The following is an 18031-nucleotide window of genomic DNA, read 5'->3' as shown; positions in this document are numbered from 1 at the left end:
AGTCATCTCAATAAGTATATTACAAATAGGTGATAAGAGATGGGAATAAGGTTGGTACACTTCGAAGAAGGGGTAGAAAAATTAGAGCCTAGACTTAAAATATTACCAGCACTAGGGGAGATGGTGGTAGAAAAAATATTTTGAACACATTTTTTTACAACTTTTAGAATATTTTTTTCAAAGATAGTTGGAGGGTATTATTGAATTTAGAGCACCAAAATATATATTGCTAAAAACCTTATATCTCTTCCTTTATCAGACCCTCAATGCCACCAAGTTAACAAACAGCGCATTAAAAAAAACCCTACTAACTGAAAACTTCCCTCTTAACGTCACACTGAAACTTTTGGACTCATGCACCAACCCAGCAACCATGTAAATTCCTTCACTTAAAACTACTAATACTTTTCAGCATACTCCAACATTGTTGTCGTACAGATCTCTTCTATATATCACCATCCTCATAATTACATTATTATACGTCTAAAGAATTCTAACATTCTTTCTAAAGAAATTTCTTGAGTTACTTCCAAATTAAACAAATTTAAAAGGTGTATTTTCACTGTGTTTCATGTTTTCGAATGAATCAGTTATGAATTACAATCATTGCGTTTGAGCTTTTTTCGGTTGAAACATGAACCTTTAGCAAAAGCCAGTGATTTAAGTTGATTCTTGAGTGTTATTGTTCAGAAAATGTATTAATAACTTTTTATTATTTTATAATTTTTTTAATTAACACTTTTTAGTAGTTAATAAACTTTTTCTGTATTTGTAGGTTCAAAGGCAAATTCCTACCTTTTCTTATAAATATTCTCCAAGAAACAAAATATGTAGAGGTTTTGTCAGTCGAAAAAAATTCAAATGATTGGATTGCTCTACAGGAGATGAAAACATTGAAACCTTTTTTAGATTGGTTTTTGAATTGTATTACCTATGAAAACTGTTTATCAAGTGATGAAGTTGCAATGTAATAATAATTTTTCAATTAGTTATTCTAAACTTTACTTTATTTGCTCACTTAACATTATATCTATATTTCCAGATATCGTGATCTGAAATGTAATAATAAATTAGTTCCTAATGAAGAAGTAGATCAGCAATTATTAGAATATTTCAACGTTGAATTATGTCGTATGTCTGATGTTGATTTACAATTTTCAATAGCTGAAGCTGATAAGGAACTACAAAATCTTAAATCTCTTGAAGAATTTTTGAAGTAATTTTTTTTTTAATCTTATTATTTAATAATTTACTATTCAAGACTTATTGATTTTCGCTTTCAGAAGCAAATATCTGTTTTCATATGCTTGATAAATTATGGTGAATTTTATAACTACTTATGAGTAAGTATGAATAATGAGTTAGTAACACTATAATGAATATTTAAAGTTATACTGATTCAAGTTTCATAGACTCAAATCAATAAATTATAATTTTAAAAACAGTAGTAATGTGAGTTACAGTAATGTAATTCGTAAACCTAAATTTGTGGGTTTTAGGATAAACATAAAATTTTTAATTTATGTTAAAAAAAATCAGTGAATTTGTATTAGCTAGATTTGCTTGGCCAGCCACCACAGATATTTCATTAAAATATGTTATTATTTCATAGTCATTAATCTATAAGATTTATTTGGTAACTAAATTTACTTACACCGTATATGTTTTTTAGTTTATAAATACAGACATTTGTAAAGTAACTGTCTATTTAGAAGAGGAATGAAAAATAACATTAGTTTAAAAATTATTTTGGAAAAAATAATCTTATACATATAAAACTAAAAATGTAATTTCATTTGTTATTTTTGTGAGATCTCCAAAAGTTCTTAAACTACTATAACTAATTTACACACTGTTTTTTTTTAAATGTTCAGTGCTGTCCTGAGAAGGTTCTTAGCAATTGAAATACTGGATTTATCAAATAGAAAAAATGTTATGATCAAAATAAAAAATTATTGACACTTATGTCAAAATGTAAACATTGTATATGAGGCATTATGATAGGTAATGAAATCAAAACATAAAAAATTACCTAAATCGGACAAGTATTAGCAAAGATATTTTGTGATCCAATTTTTGATATAACTTGTTCTGTCTGTATAAATAAAAATTTAACATTCATTTTTTACTTAGCTTCTACTTCTAGGTTTTCATTTTAAAAATTTCTTAACCAATTTACATGTTTTTTTTTAAATGCTTGGGGTCATCTTCAGAAGGTTCTTAGCTATTAAAATCCTGGATTTATCTGGTCGAAAAAAATGTTATGATCGAAGTTAAACGGGTTATGTACTAAAATTTATAAAAATTGTATACTGTATATGAGGTAATATAGGTCATATAATTACCTATAATTTAACCTTTAAAACCTGTTATCAGGTTATGGGGGAATAAATTCCCTACTAAACAAAACAAAAATCATTAAAATAGGACAATTATTACTAAGGATAATGCATACTGAACGTTTTATTTAAAATTCTGTTATAGAATTTATAGCTTAGATATAAAAATTATAATAAAAAAATATTTGTAAATCTATCACAAAATTCTTTTATGGCACAATACAGTCTCTTCTTAGCTTAATAATCTTTTTCTTTTATGTTCAGTTTTTTTTGCTGTGGTGTCTTTTCTGATAACCACTTTTTTCTAAGTAATTTTTAATTTCACCATTAATTATGGAGATATAAGTTATTTATGTGCTGTAATGTTATTTGTGAATGATGTTAGGAAAAGAAAACAAAGTGAAAAAGCAGTTAACGAATTAGATCCTTTTATTAAGTCTGAAATAAAAGAATTAGAAGTATTAAACATCCTATTCAATGAAAGTTTAAATAAATATACATATGCTTGGGATGATTTGAAAAGCCATTTAAATGAAGAACAATTGGTATGATCTACTTAATTAATATTATCTTTATAGCAATATTTTTTCTTTAATAAATAAATCATTAATTGTTTTCAGGTTGGTGTATGTTTGAATAAGTACTTAAATATGATTTATTTTAATAATCAAATCAATAAAAATGTGAATGAACATTTACAAAATGATTTTAACGAGGTGAGTAGAAAAAACATTAATTAAGTGGTGTACTTTGATTGACTAAATCATGATAAAGTTTTTAATATTTATGTATGACTATTTAACTACTTAAGAGGTGGAATGACCTGATGATAGGGGAAGAGCCCCGAAACATTGATGAAGGAAAAATAAGTGTGTAGTTGGAAAATATATGAAAGATTTGTCTCAATTAATCTTACATGAAATAACAATGATTTATTTAATTAAGGAAATCAATAAAAATGTGAATAAACATTTAAAAAATAATTTTAGATAAGTAGTTAACGAGAAAAATACAAAACTACATTTAAACTTAACATAAAAACTCAAAACTTCATTGCCTCAGGATTTGTAGTAAACAAAACTATGTAAATTCTTTAATTGTTTAATTCCAGAGAATCTGAGAAAAAAAACCAATGGAAAAACTGCCGCTTTCAAAAAATGAAAATAATTTCCAGAAACTCTGTATTAATTTGATGTTATGTTACAGATAAAGCCTGTTAATGGGAAAATTAATGTAACACCTTTGGATTATTGGCTAATAATTGAAAAGTATGTAATCAGGTTGCATTTATCTATAATTTTATGAGTAAGTAATCAGTTACTCATTTCTTATTTTGTAAGACTTTCAGAGATTGAAAACAGCATCATAGATACTACTGCTACAATTCATGGAAATTCAGCTGTTATTGATTACCTTACTTTATTGAAACGTATTATTTCTCTTAATCCTCAAGACACATCACTATTGGATATCAAGTTAGTATTTTTTATTATGTAAAGAAATGATGAGAAAACCTTTTTTTTCTGGAAACTGTTGATTCCTGAATTTGAGATCAATTGTTTTTCTATTTAAATACCAGTTAACATTATTTTTGTATGTACATTTCCTTATTTTTATTTTTTTTTAACTGTGTTAAGATTAACTAACTAAATAAACAAATGGTTTATGATACTGCGCCTTGTAAGCTCTACTGCATGGTTTGTAAACAATTTAATTTTGTTATTTTAAATTAATATGTTTTATACCACTGTATTAGTAATTTCACTATGACATTTTTATATTAAAATATGTATATGTTGGTTCTAGGAAATTTCTTGATGAAGTACCTAGTCTGAATGAAAAATTAAATGGAGTATTAAGTCCAGTTCTGGAAGATGAAGTGAATAGTTTAATAAAATTACAGATAAATGATACTAAAAAGTGTGCTGCTTTTTTAGAAGATCGTTTTAATAGGTTAACTAGGATTGAAAATATATTGCAGAACAAAATAATTTTAAATAAAACTTTAAAATTTATTGTTAAGCGGGATAGGGTAATTTCCGAGTTCCAGTTTAATACATTAAACAAGTTTTCAAAGAATATTGAATTATTAGCTTCCCAACATGATCAGAGAATAGTATGCCACTTACATACAATTTTATATTATTAATTCTATTTAGTTTGTATACATTTTTATTTATTTATATTTTTTTTCCAGCAAGTTATGAAGAATCATACAAATGTTAATAAAATTCATTCACTAGATCCTAATTACAAAGCTATGATGAAATATTGTGGACTCCAAAACTCTGATTATAAAACATTGTCTTTAGAAATGGCAAACTTCAAAGAAAGTCTTAGTATTTCCTATGCATATATAGAGGAAGGAATGCAATTATTTCAAAAGAAATTTATCAAGAAGTAAGAGTGCACTTATATAAAAATTGGCTTTACAAAATTCATATTTTGTTTTATTCATTAGTCTTTAAGTATGAATTGTTTATTTCATGGAATTATGTCCTGAACTTTGTGCTGATTCATCTCCTTGTGGCATAACGTTTAGGTCTACCTCGTCTGCTGGTGTACCTCAGGGTAGTATCCTTGGTCCTATCCTTTATACAGTTTTCACAGCTGACATTCCAACCCATCCTAACACAATCCTCACCACGTATGCCGATGACACATGTCTATCCTTACATTGTATCCCAAACCCTCCAATCCCACATCACCACCCTTGAAGAATGGTGCCAAAACTGGAGGATTAGAATAAATTCCAATAAATCCCACCAAATCACATTTACCCTTCGATGTAAACCCATGACCTCTTCCCCTACAATATCCTTTAATAATACCCCACTTATTCCTGTCGAACAGATCCGTTACTTAGGACTACATCTCGACAAACGACTGACATGGAATCCTCATACAAGACTAAAAAGACAAGAAACTGCTCGTAGATTCCGACTATTGCAACATTTACTAGACAAACAGTCTAAATTGCCAATCCATTACAAAAGACTGATCTACATGACTATTATAAGGCCTATCTGGACATACGGAGTTGAGCTTTGGGGCTCCACTAAACCATCAAATTCCTCCAGAATCCAATCCTTACAGTCCAAAATCCTTCGTAAAATCCTTAATGCTCTTTACTTTGTCACAAATCAAGTCATCCATCAGGACCTCAATATTCCATATGTTGCCGATTTGGCCAGAACCAGATACCGTTCCTTCCATAATAAACTTCTCAACCACCCAAATCCACTTGTTTCTAACCTGGCTTCTCCTTCATTACCTAATAATCCTCCTAGGCGTCTGAAAAGAAGATGGCCTCGAGATCTTCTCCTCTAGAAATGTTATTGGAGTTCTATCAGTGGGTAGATTCTCCACATGTTTTTATCATGTCACTATGTCACCTACAGCAAATTTACTTGTATATATGTGTATACAGTTGTAAATATCAATAAATAAATTATTAAAAAAAAAAAAAAAAAAAAAAAAAAAGGTCTACCTCCATTGCTGCTGATGTTGATGGTTGTACCATTCTTCTTCTAGATTGTCTTGTTTTGGCTTTTTACTTTTTTTTGTCACCATTGAATGCACCAAATTGTAAAAGTTCTACTTCTTGTCTACGTTTTTTTGTAAGTTGTTTAGACGACATAGACTCTTTATCCTGTATAGTAGGGATATAGTACAACTGTTACACTTTCTGTTATGTATTTCAAACTGAGACCAACTGCACCTATAACTGAATGCCAATTTTTGTATTTGTATTGCATATAACATAATCGAGGAGACAACTATAGAAAGAAGCCTTCTGTGACTCTCCCTGGGACCTCCAATGTTTGGTATAATGTGTGACAATAAGGATGCTACTATAGCAGATTTGGCGCTGATATACTCCGTGTGAACATTAAAGCAGAGACGTGCATCTATCATGACTCCTAGGCATTTCAAGAAAAACTGGGAACAAATTTCGTGCCTACCCACCATGACTGTGATGAACTCAGTTTGCTTTCTGCTAGTTACTAGGAGAACCTCGGTCTTGTGATCTGCAACTTGTAGGGCTACCGAAGACTGCCAACCTCAGACTGTAGCAACAGCCTAGTTAGCAATGAGGTTAACTTCTTCCAAGTACTTTGCCGCTACAACAACTGCAACATCATCTGCGAATCCCACATCTGGGCCTCTTTCTGGCATTGTCAATTTGAAGATTGCATTGTACATGACGTTCCACAGTAAAGGGCCTACTAGCGAGCCCTGTGGGACACCACCAGTCACCTCGTATCTCCTTTGGCCAGTGTCTGAAAGATAAAATAGAACTATATCTTTGAACTAGTCTGTGAGAACTCTCATAAGATTGGCTGGCACCGCCATAGTCTGTAGGGCATCTATTATATAGGTCCATCTTGCAGTGTTAAAAGCATTCTTAACATCTATAGTGATGATTGCTGCATAATACTTAGCACCTCTCCTCCGCCTTGCTCCTGCAATTGCTGTAAAGACCATCTCAACTACCAATCCAGCAGCATCTATCATGAATCCCTCTTTACGAAATCCGTTTTGAGCCATTAACTCCCTCCTTGAACTCTTGTAGCCAGAGGGAAAGGATTTTCTCCAATCCCTTACACATAGTATGGAATAAACAAATTGGAGGATAGGTTGACGGGTCTTTCAGTCTTCCCTTACTCTTTAGAATTAGTACGAGGCACTGTCTCGTCCAAGGTTTTGGAATTGAGCCTTCACAAATGCAAGAATTGGAGACGAAAAGATCCAGCCGTTTCCTGAGAGCCACCTTCAGAGCTACATTAGGAATTCTGTCCAATTCTGATGCCGTGCCATGTTGTACGTCCGAGGTGATCTGCATGATTTGTGGAAAATCCGTTGCATATGTATTGTCTATACATTCAATAGTATTCGTCTGTTTCATGAATAGTGTTCTAACAATATTGTCCATAACATTTGATCTTGTGGGGAGCTGCATTGTGTCTTTACTTAGTTTCTTGAGTGCTATTTTGTAAAGCCTACCCCTTGGGTCTGCATCCACCTCATCACAGAGTTCTCTCCAGCACCTTGAACTCATCCTGAAGCACAGAAATCTCCGGAAGTCTTCTAGCTTCGTTGCAAGATCGGCAATAGTATCTGTCCACCAGTACACTGGGGAATGATGTTTTCCAGGCTTTGAATGGGTCATAGCTGCATCACAAGCCCCAGATATAAAAGAGGTGAGTATACACGCCTTTTTCTCAGCAGACCCTTTCAATTCACATTCATCCTCCAGCATTAAAGTGAATGAAGCGTCATCGAAAGTCTTCATGTTCCAGCCATTGGTTTTCCATTGACAACTCTTCTTTCTTGTAGGCGTATCCAGTGTTATCAATATAGCCTGGTGATCACTGTTTGTATAAAATCCACAACCCTTCCAAGCTGTCCAAGATCCATTGCAGGCAACCATTCACAAATGTCAAATCGATGATAGATGATCTTCCTGCTCCAGTGAACGTTTGGTTTGTTCCGGTGTTCATAAAGAACATATTTGTGCAAAAGCTTTGAGGAGAACTTCACCACTTATATTTGTTAACCCCCCCCTCTCCCTCTCCCTCCCTCCCTTTATTATATAAGAGGGCATGTTTCTTTTCCATTGCAATTCTTATATGACATCTTTCCAATATTTTTACTTATATGATTTCTATTTTATTCACAGATTTAATGAAATTAAAAAAATTGATCATTTGGTGGTTGCTGGTCCTACAAGAGAAATTTTTGGTAATTATATACTCAGAAACTTTATTACAGCCTTAAGAGATAGTTTTAAAACACAGAAGAAAATATCCGACACATTTACAAAAGTGGAAGAAATGTTTAAAACAGTGAAGAGTGGTGGTAGAAAAAAAGATTGTATCTGGCAAAAAATACTTGAAAATCCCAAAGAATTTATTAGAAGATTGCATGAGATAGAAGAAGAAACAGAACAGTTAAAGGAAAGAGTGAGGATAGAGGTCATGAATAGATGATTTCATTGACTAGTTTCTATATATGCATGTCACTAAACCATTGTTGAATATGTATTGTTAATTTTACAATCAACAATTATTTGATCTTAGATTTATTTTTACATATATTTTATTTTAAGAAATGCAGTTTGATGGTATATTGATTTTGAACTTGGTATTTGTGATAGCCTGTAATTGCTAAATTATTTTTCATGTCAGATTTAGATGATTTTATCAACTTCTTTTATTGATCTTATTATCCACTTCAGATGAAAACTTTATGATAAATACAGCATAAAATGCTGGGAATATTTATGAACTTTAAATTGTCATTAAAGGTAATTAATTTCATGCAGTTTATAGAAATAAAGCTAATATCTCTTATTTCTATATATTGAGTGCAAAATTAATTAATTCCTGTAAAATAAAAAATGTAAATTATATTGAGAAAAGCATAACTGTAAGCTGCAAACAAAGACTGTGCTTTTAACTTCAATGCCTTTAAATATTAATTATGTGACAAGTTAATTGATTGTAAAATTTTAATGTTTCTAAAATAATATAATTTGTTTTGTTTTTTATTAAATAACTATAATACTGCTATATTAATTGGTGAATGTAACAATTAAAACCTTCACTTTCTGAGAATCCATAGAATCCAAACCAGTAACAGTTGAAATATTAGAAAAGCAAAGGTGAACAGTTACATCCTAACAGCTGTGTTGTGCTCACATGTGAGACAGATTCCATTTCCATGCATACTTACTAAGCCAAATTTGATTTAAAACACCTTTCAACTTATTGCTAAGATCTCAACCTAATGAGTAAATAGCTTAGGGAGAACAAACTGACATTGAAAGCTGAAAAGATAAATGTTATTTTTCCAAGTTCTAATCACCTTCAAACAATACCTCCTACCCTACTGATAGATAAAAGAATAGTAAAACTTTATACTATTATCCAATATCTTTCATAAGAATCATTTTTGGCCAGTCTTCCCTGTAAAAACCCATTATATCTCTATATGTAAGATGGTCCGGGTTGCGGTCAAAAGAGAAACAAAAATAGTTGACAACTATTTATTTTCCAGACCATCTTCTTATATATCAATTTTTACGGTCAACTATATATACATTATATCTCTAGTTTCAAGAATATCTATTACTTTCATTATCTTCTTTAATCTGAAACCCATAGTTTCCTAATTCCTTCTTTGATTATTGTTAAGCAGTGTACCAAGTTGCTCTATGGATTTTAACACTGCTAAAATGTTTCATTAATTACTTTTCCATAATGGGATGTGACGGCAGTTGGGGTGCAGGTCCTAGCACGCTCGGTTCGGAACATTGTGGGTTCAATTCCCTTCTGGGGCTGTTAATATTTATTTTTCGGAGGTATGCTTCACTTTTTTAATATTTCGCAAACTTTTTGTTAAATTTGTTTCTAAAAACAAATCAGTTTTTTAGACACTACTTACATATCTTCTTACCTACATAATATATTTCAGCTTTCATTGTTATCAATCTGCTACTGTCTAAATCCATGGTTATTAATTAACTATTATTTATTTTCAATTCACTGTTCGTGTATTTCCAAATTTGTTAGTTTATTTATTTTTATGTTTCTCTGAATGATGGTTGTTATTTCTTTTTGTTTCATAGCCCGTTTAATTGTCAATTCTTTTAATGTAAAATTAAACATATTTTTTTTAAAAAATCAAATGGTATCCTAGTTATGTCTCAACACTCTTTATTATATCAACAGTCCAACATTTCGGCTATCCTCAAGGACAATCTAAAATATATATCAACTATCATATAAACTAACTATTTTTACGATAGTTGATAGTATAAGTTGATGTAAAATTAAAAGTTTTAAAAATTAATGAACTTGTGACAAAATATAGTAAATTGACTTGTTAATACCTGGGCAGAATTGCCTGCAAAACATTTTTAACTTTGGATGTGAGGTGTAAATTTATATTTAAGATTGTCCCTGAGGATGGCCAAAACATTGGACTGTTGATATAATAAAGAGTGTTGAGACTTAACAAGGATACCATTTGATTTATTAAAAAAATTGATGTTTAATTTTAAATTAAAAGAATCGACAATTAAAATTTAAAAATAATTTTGGCCATGCATGATTTGGTGAAAAATATTGACAGTCAGAGATGTAGAGAGAGAAATACTTTATTTATCTATGCTGCCTAAATACATTAGGTTGCTATCTCACACAGCATACTTATCAATCCGTAATCGGACATATATAAATTGCACATACATGGTATAATCAGGAAAAAAAAGAGATACAATAATAAGATATAAAAACAATTTTTTTCTCCCCTACAGTTTCCTTTTACAATCCATTTCGGTCTGTACAACAAATACAAATGTTTCATTCATTCCTATTTTTCTTTCTCATTTCCGCTCCTCCAATTTCACCCTTTCACAATTTTTCAATTCACTCGATCAACAAATTCGCTCTCTGGAATTCAACCTCCTAGATCCTCTTCAGTGACCCGCTAAACAAATTCAATATTAGACGGTAATGTGAGATCAGACCATCATTCATAGTCACAGCAGTAGATCAGTTTACCAAGAACAAACAAATAGATACATTTTACGAGAATAAGACTAACACATAGATTAAAAGGAAAATACAATAAAAAACCGGTTACAGAAAACACTTGAATGGATAAATGAGTTTTAAAAAAAAACAGTATTAATAAAATAAAATAATTTAATGAATAAATACGTTAAAACACACAAATAGAGAGGTCAACATATTAAAATAAATAAATAAAACAAAGAATAATCCCCGAGCTAATTCCCATGCAGGTGATGGTGTATGATCCTCAGGGAGTCCAAGTCAAGAAGTCCAAGTCAAGAAGATAGATGAAGTAAAAAGGGTGTAATAACCTAGATGTTGATCGCCCTGAATAAAAATCTAATCTAATCTAATCTCAGGGAGTCCAAAATAATATTTTCCGCCAAGATCGCAATATCCCCAATGCTAATACCTAGGCCTTCTAAGAAGCTCCTTGTTCTATCTGGTATTGTTCCACGAGATCCAAACCAGAGGCCTCTCACGGTAAACTCTCTCTCTTTCTCCGAAGGTCTCGCAGTATTTTTCCTTAAGGAATTGACGCATTTTTCATATATTTTCTTTTTTTCCCTTTCCACTCCACCTTCCTGTTCGAGGTCATTACTTTCAAATCTTACCGTCGAATCAAAAATAATTAGCATTTAAAGTACTAGAAATATAATTTTTTTTTTAAATTTATTGAACTATTTTAATCATTCAGACTCCATTTTTAGTTGATCAAAGATATCTTCTCCGATATATTTGGCGATATAGGCCAGTATTATTTTTTAGATCTCAAATTGATTCTAAATATGACTACATTTTGGTCCATTCTGTCAGTTCCACCTGTTTTTATTACAGCCCTTGATCATATATGGCTGAAGAACTGAAATTGTCTTATGCTCAATGAATTCTTTATTGTACTGAATAATGGCTATATGCCGTAATTTGTTACTATGGAATTACTCCAACGTCAAATAAGTTAAGCATTATTTCTGACATGTTGGTTGTTTCAAGTTCCGCGACTGGTTATCTCAAATTAGAGTCCCAACTCCCATAGAAATTAATTTATCTATAGAACAACAATGTAAAATAATTATCAGCATAAATGGATCATCATAATTATCAGCATTTTTTCTATTATTTTCACTGGAAAATTGTTTACAAAATTTTAGAATCACATTTCTATATTTCTCTTTGTATTCATTTTCGAGACCTTTGACACCTTGATGAGTGATTTTTAGTTAAGAATATTATATGGGAAAAAAAAAATTATTTTGTTGATTTTTAAACCGTTTACCTTCGTAACCAATGTTGTGATAATACAACACTTAACTTTGAAGTCTTCCTCAGAATTACATATTAGAAATAATTTTGACTTACTCTTGTGGATAATTTCCTTGGAGTATTAAAATGCAATTTCATATCTATAATCTACAGAAAAGCCAGCCTATCCAGAATATCCACATAACATGAATTTCCTGGCAAGAAATGGTAATCCATATACAAAAAATCCTTGATGTTAATGGCATTTATTAAACCAATGAGCTATTGTTAAATAGAGATAACACTTTCATGCTTCACCATTCATATCCTAACTTTTCACTTCATATATCAAGCAAAATACACTTTTGAATTGCAATCGAATAAATAAATAAAAAAAATAGATCAAAAGAAAACTAGGAATACTAAAATATATTACGATGAAAGGAATATGGTCCGGGTGCGGTCAAAAAAACTCAAATAGTAGAATTATACTATTTTAATGAGCCAACGTTTCGCCCCACGTTGCAGGGCTTCGTCAGGGTTATTTTGACGGCAGTCAAAATTTTTGTTGAAATTGATTTTTGTTTTGACTGCCGTCAAAATAGCCCTTTCGTCAGGGCTTCGTCGCCCTGCAACGTGGGGCGAAACGTTGGCTCATTAAAATAGTATAATTCTACTATTTGAGTTTTTTTGACCACACCCGGACCATATTCCTTTCATCTTTACACACGGTCAATCAATAATCTTCCAGTAAAATATATTACAATAAACCAAATTCTAATTTTAAATGTTTATGAACAACAAAAAATAAAGGAAGGGCTGTGAAAAATATCCCCATTTTCGAGACTTTTATTAGTCTATTAGGGCTCAATTTTCCAACAAATATATATCGTTGCTAGTGGCACATCTGACACAATTTTATTAAAATTTTGTTTGACATAAAGCATAGACAGCACTATAGAAATTCTGATAAAAAAATTCCCTAGTCTACAGTACTATCTTTAGGACAAGTCCAATTCAAAATAAAATCAAAACTTGCAAAAGCAGTGATATGCCTCACTTTTTAAATATTTCGCATACTTTTTGTCAAATTTGTTTTTAAAAGTTTTTCTTTTCTGAAAATTGTTTTGTTTTTTCACTATACTTTTATTGTATTCATAACTACATTTTATTTAATAGGCTCTACAATGATTTGAATTTTAAAATTAAAATCTATGGGAGGGCCGTTAGTTAAAACAAAGGAGTACCCATGAAATCAGTTTTTCACATGGATATGCAAAAGTATTAAATAAAACATTGCTATGAACATTTAACCATAACAAATAAATATATTGTACATAATATAATTAAATATTAAAAAGAAACAAAAAAAGTCCTTTTGAATAATCAGTGTTTCCAATATGGATAAGCTAAGTTAAACTATAAATTAAACTAATTCAAAAATATTCTAATAATTGTCCTGCCAATGATTTATCAAATATAAAGAACAAAAATTAGTTTTGCTGATACTTTTGTGGACCTTTATAAGGGTGTATAACCTAATTATTAAATTAGAAAAAACAAATAGTTAGGCATATAATAAGCAACAGTTAAATGTCTTTCATTTTCTTTTTTAAAAAAGTTACATTTTTATTCAAAAAAAATCATTCTAAACAAACATACACAATGATTAATCTATTCATATGATCACATTCCAGCATAAAATAACAAAAAAACAAGACTTAAAGACTTAAAAAAAAAAAAAAGGCTTAAACAATAACAGTGATAAGTAAATACAAAAATGTTTTTAAAAAATAAAAAAATCTCCTTAAAATTTAATATTGTGTTAATAAATTAAATAGATTTGGCACAATAAATTAAAAGATTAAAGCGGAATACAATTTAAGTCAACTAAGTCGTTCATAAAACAATACAATTCATTAAAAAAAATCAAGAGTTAAGTGATGTCGTTTCTTTATTATATACAAAAAATAATAGAAAAATATTACAACCAATTAAAAATATAACAGGTAAACTGTAGACTAAAGTCGAATTGTTCTGATTATTATCTTGTTTTTCACTTATAGGTGTACTAGAATGTATGATTGCAGGTTTAGAAAAGTTACGACTAGAAAAATAATAAGCAAGAGTTTGAGGACATGAAGGGTAACAAGGCTGAGGACAACCAAATGAAGTAATAGTTGCAACAGATGGTTCTTGAGGTTCATAACTTTCATAGACAGAAGGAGAAACAGATGGTTCGTACTGATTATAGGAAAATAGTGTAGATGGCTTCCAATGGTAGTTCTTATCACTGTTTACATAGCAACTCTTGGTGCCAGAAAATGGATTAAACTTTGGAGGTGTGATTAAAGGTTTGATGTTTTGTTGTTTAGCTTCTTTTTTGTAACGTTGGCCCAAGTTTAAGTTGCTAATACCAAAATTAATATTACTTGAAACTTCATCAACAGGTGATTGTTTAGTTTTAGGGCTACTCCTTAAACTGTTATTCATTTTTGCATTAGTAACATCTTCATCATAATATGATTTGAATACTTTAGAACCATATTTTAAGCTGGTTGTTGAAAGGTTTGAGTTCGAGGGAGATCTAGAAAAAAAAAAATTATATTAATAAAAATAACAGCTTAGCGAAACCAGGTTTGATGCCGATACCACCAATCGTTTCTCTACAAACATCTGCCCAGTGATGCCCCTCCAAACCTACTAAATTAGTCTTAATGCTCCCATCTTATACGCCACAATGTTTTAACCTGAATTATATTCACCAGATTCAGTTTCCACAACTTAGCGTTGCGTAACCTTCTATATAAATAAATATATCTAGATACATAAGATGTGATCTCTTACACAAAGGGATGAACAGCGCCTTAATGTTTTCGAAAATAAAGTAATGCATAAGATACTCGGCCCGAAAAAGGATGAATTTATGGGAGAATTTAGAAGGCTATATAACACCGAAGAGTTTAAGGGAACTACAGCCGGTGAATATAATTTAAGTTATAGCACTGCAGCGTATAAGACAGGTGTTTAAGATTGTAGGGCTTAGTAATGAGCGGATCCCTAAAATGTTAATAAACACTGAACTGACAGGTAACATCCAAGGAGTAGACTGAAACGTAGATGGGAGGATTGTGTTAAAACTAATTTAGTAGAATTGGGTTAATTAGTAAAAATATTTAAGAAAAACAAACCTACCTTGAAATAGTAGGAAAACTTGTGGTTCTCTGAAACATTGGAGAGGTTTGAAGTTGGGCATTTCTTCTTTCCCAAATTGATTTTTTCTGTTTTGATCTTTGCATTGAATTTTTCATAAGTACTATACAGCTAATAATAATAGAGACAATACCTGAAATCACCTAAAAACAGAAAATAACAAAGAACTATTTTAAATAAATTTTTTTATTTCTGATAAATATCAACAACTCTACAAAGATAGATATAAATATAACTACAGATGTTAATAGATAAATTGTTTTTAAAGTAAAAAATAAAATAAACCTTTAAAGTAGTCACATAAACTTCATACTGAGCAGGATAGAGTGTAAGGAAGAACATGAGAACCCAAGAGCATGAGTTCAAGAAAATTCCAACTGATTTCGTTTGATAATATCCAACTGAATTAACAATAAATCCAGTGGCAATAATAAACTGCATCCAATAATTTAAAGCCTGCATTAAGGCTGGAGTGGTTTGTGCAATATAAGCATATTTTTGAAAACTATTAATATAGACAGAGATCTCAGAAGGAAAAGACATTTTCCCTTGTAATGATGAAACAGCCAGTAACAATGATAGTAATATATTCATATAAATTGCTCTTTCACCTCTAATCTTGACCTGAAAAGAGAACTGAGTTGAAAAAACAAATATGATTAGAAAATTAATAAAATGAATCCATATTAAATAAACTGTAGTTAAACCTGAGAAATTGCTGAATACAATTTTTTTGGCAGTGATAGTTCTTCTCTTATATTTTGCAAGACTTTAGAAACCAAGTTCTCACAATTTTCACATAACTCGTAGTTCTTTTCAATTTGTTCCCTGATAATAAATTATTATGTTTAGTATTAATAGAGAGTATAATAAACATGGAAGTAACATGCCAAAATATCAGTTCCTGACTCAGAACACCCTGTGAACCTTTAATCTACAATGTTAGCGCACCAGCTGATATTAAAGTGAGTTTTCAATAGAAATGCACATTTAAGGTCCTCTAAATAATCAAGTCTAATAAAATGGTCTTTACGTGTAATTTTATGTGAACAGCCAAGTTGAAAACTGAAAAGTTGTACAGAATTGATATTGTATCTTTAAGATGTGCTTTGGATGATTGCTGTAACGTTTCCACTATAACAGATAACTAGAAGTGACACTCAGCATTATGGATTTTACACGTTTTCATCATTTTTTCATAAAAAGCTGTAAAAGTTTTGTAATTGAACTCTTCATATCAATGTAGAATTAATCGATCTTTAATATCAGCTAGATCCTATCCTTATTAAAATAGTATGACAAAATTCAAATCTCACATTTTCATAAAATATTTTTTAAAAAAAGTTTAATTTTATCATATCTTAAAAAAATTTTAACAGTAAAAACAATGAATAAATGAAAGATATGAGAGAATTTGATGATTAACTTAGGAGGATATAATTGTTTTCGTGTATGTATGGTTGGTACAACCATAGTAATATGATAAAATCATACACTGGAATGTTGCTTATAATAAGAATAAAATTAATGTTGTAATTTACTATAACCTCAATGATTGAAACCAATAAACAAAGAAAGCAGCAAGTGTTGATTCTAACTTACTAAATAACAATCTCAATAAAAACAATCACTTACTGAAAGTGTTCAATTTCCTTATCGTAATTTGTTTCTGACATAGGAACAAATGAGGCTAAATGTTGAACTTTTAAGTGCTGCTTCAAATTACATTTGCTACATAAACTTGGGCCTTTCCTCCACTCATTTTTTGGAATCTGACGAGCAACTGTCAGCAGGTTTAAACTTTCACTATGCTGACTTGAGATCACCTTGTTATAATTACCATCCTTTGAAATAGAAAATATTAACTTGCACAAATAGGAGGAGCATATAATAAATTAACATAATTCTTTTTAAACTGCAATAATACCTTATTAAAACCATTGTACTGCTCACAACTAGGACAAGTCCAGCTATTCCTCAAAAAAAAATTAACTTCAGTCTTATGTTTGCAAAACCAACATTCTACAGACTTAGGAATGACCCTCCTATATTTTTTATGATCAATGATTAAAAAAATGGATTAATTTTAAGTCTACATCTCAAATAATATTACTCGTTATATTACCTTAAGTAGCAGCTTATTTCAAATAAAATAATAGAAAATATAACAACACTCAGTCCAATAAATACAGCGGGTAAAGGGTCATATAAATTAAAATAATCCATTCCGTAATAAAAGAACGGGATGAACTAATATTCATAAAACGGAGATAACCACATGTCCCGGCTTTTCCCCCGAGAAACATCAATTTTGCCGCAAAGCTCTGTATTCAAAAAAAGGTTCCAATTATATCTTATTTACCTCTTTGGAATAAAGGTAGAGATAATATTTCACTTTATGAAAGCTGAGATTTAAATATAATAGCTCTGTATTGTCTTATCCCGAAAAGTATTAGGTTTGGTCTGTCATGGTTGTAATGATTAGATCTTTGTTCTTTTAAGCATTGCTTCTATCGGTGTGACATGATGTCTTCAAACACAAGTGACCAGACTAAATGAAGAGAATAGTCCTGAGGAATCGCTCAAAAAATAATCTTTAAAAATTAGGTGGAATCCTGAATATTTAAATGAGGCTTGATACAGCGATTCCTGTAA

At 30.4% G+C, this 18031-nt stretch overlaps 2 protein-coding genes across 3 annotated transcripts; one reads left to right on the top strand and one right to left on the bottom strand.

The window, feature by feature from the left end:
* The first annotated feature begins 585 nt into the window (after positions 1–585).
* On the top strand, positions 586–8904 carry LOC106691398 (putative autophagy-related protein 11). 2 transcript variants are annotated; one of them, XM_067053513.1, is made up of 11 exons: positions 586–695; positions 776–967; positions 1043–1216; positions 1284–1343; positions 2725–2884; positions 2960–3055; positions 3546–3607; positions 3680–3814; positions 4146–4455; positions 4537–4739; positions 8023–8904. In XM_067053513.1, exons 4-11 carry the CDS (start codon positions 1318–1320, stop codon positions 8330–8332), a joined length of 1302 nt encoding a protein of 433 aa, XP_066909614.1. In that variant the 5' UTR covers positions 586–695; positions 776–967; positions 1043–1216; positions 1284–1317; the 3' UTR covers positions 8333–8904. The 2 variants fall into 2 exon arrangements, with proteins under 2 accessions (XP_066909614.1, XP_014292635.1); XM_014437149.2 differs by lacking the exon at positions 1284–1343.
* Positions 8905–13983: 5079 nt separating this feature from the next.
* On the bottom strand, positions 13984–17700 carry LOC106691397 (uncharacterized). The gene is made up of 7 exons (XM_014437148.3): positions 17502–17700; positions 17304–17421; positions 17012–17220; positions 16084–16204; positions 15662–16000; positions 15359–15519; positions 13984–14750 (listed from the first exon to the last, which is right to left on the bottom strand). The coding sequence occupies exons 1-7, from the start codon at positions 17600–17602 to the stop codon at positions 14093–14095; spliced, it is 1707 nt and encodes a 568-aa protein (XP_014292634.1). The 5' UTR covers positions 17603–17700; the 3' UTR covers positions 13984–14092.
* Positions 17701–18031: the final 331 nt, after the last annotated feature.

The sequence above is a fragment of the Halyomorpha halys genome, unplaced genomic scaffold (assembly GCF_000696795.3).
Source record: "Halyomorpha halys isolate HHAL.00 unplaced genomic scaffold, Hhal_1.1 Scaffold2317.1, whole genome shotgun sequence".
Lineage (NCBI taxonomy): Eukaryota > Metazoa > Arthropoda > Insecta > Hemiptera > Pentatomidae > Halyomorpha > Halyomorpha halys.
The sequence above is the reverse complement of the archived record's forward strand: the minus strand, read 5'-3'. Positions and strand labels throughout refer to the sequence as shown.

Excerpts from the sequence above, each read along its gene's own strand:
- LOC106691398 (XM_014437149.2), top strand. Across the intron at positions 3,608-3,679 it reads TATTGGCTAATAATTGAAAA|ACTTTCAGAGATTGAAAACA; the intron begins GTATGTAATCAG and ends TTATTTTGTAAG. Across the intron at positions 3,815-4,145 it reads ACATCACTATTGGATATCAA|GAAATTTCTTGATGAAGTAC; the intron begins GTTAGTATTTTT and ends TGTTGGTTCTAG.
- LOC106691397 (XM_014437148.3), bottom strand. The coding sequence starts at position 17,602 with ATGGATTATTTTAATTTATATGACCCTTTACCCGCTGTATTTATTGGA. Across the intron at positions 17,422-17,501 it reads GAAATAAGCTGCTACTTAAG|GAGGGTCATTCCTAAGTCTG; the intron begins GTAATATAACGA and ends TAAAAAATATAG. Across the intron at positions 16,205-17,011 it reads AAGGAAATTGAACACTTTCA|GGAACAAATTGAAAAGAACT; the intron begins GTAAGTGATTGT and ends ATTTATTATCAG.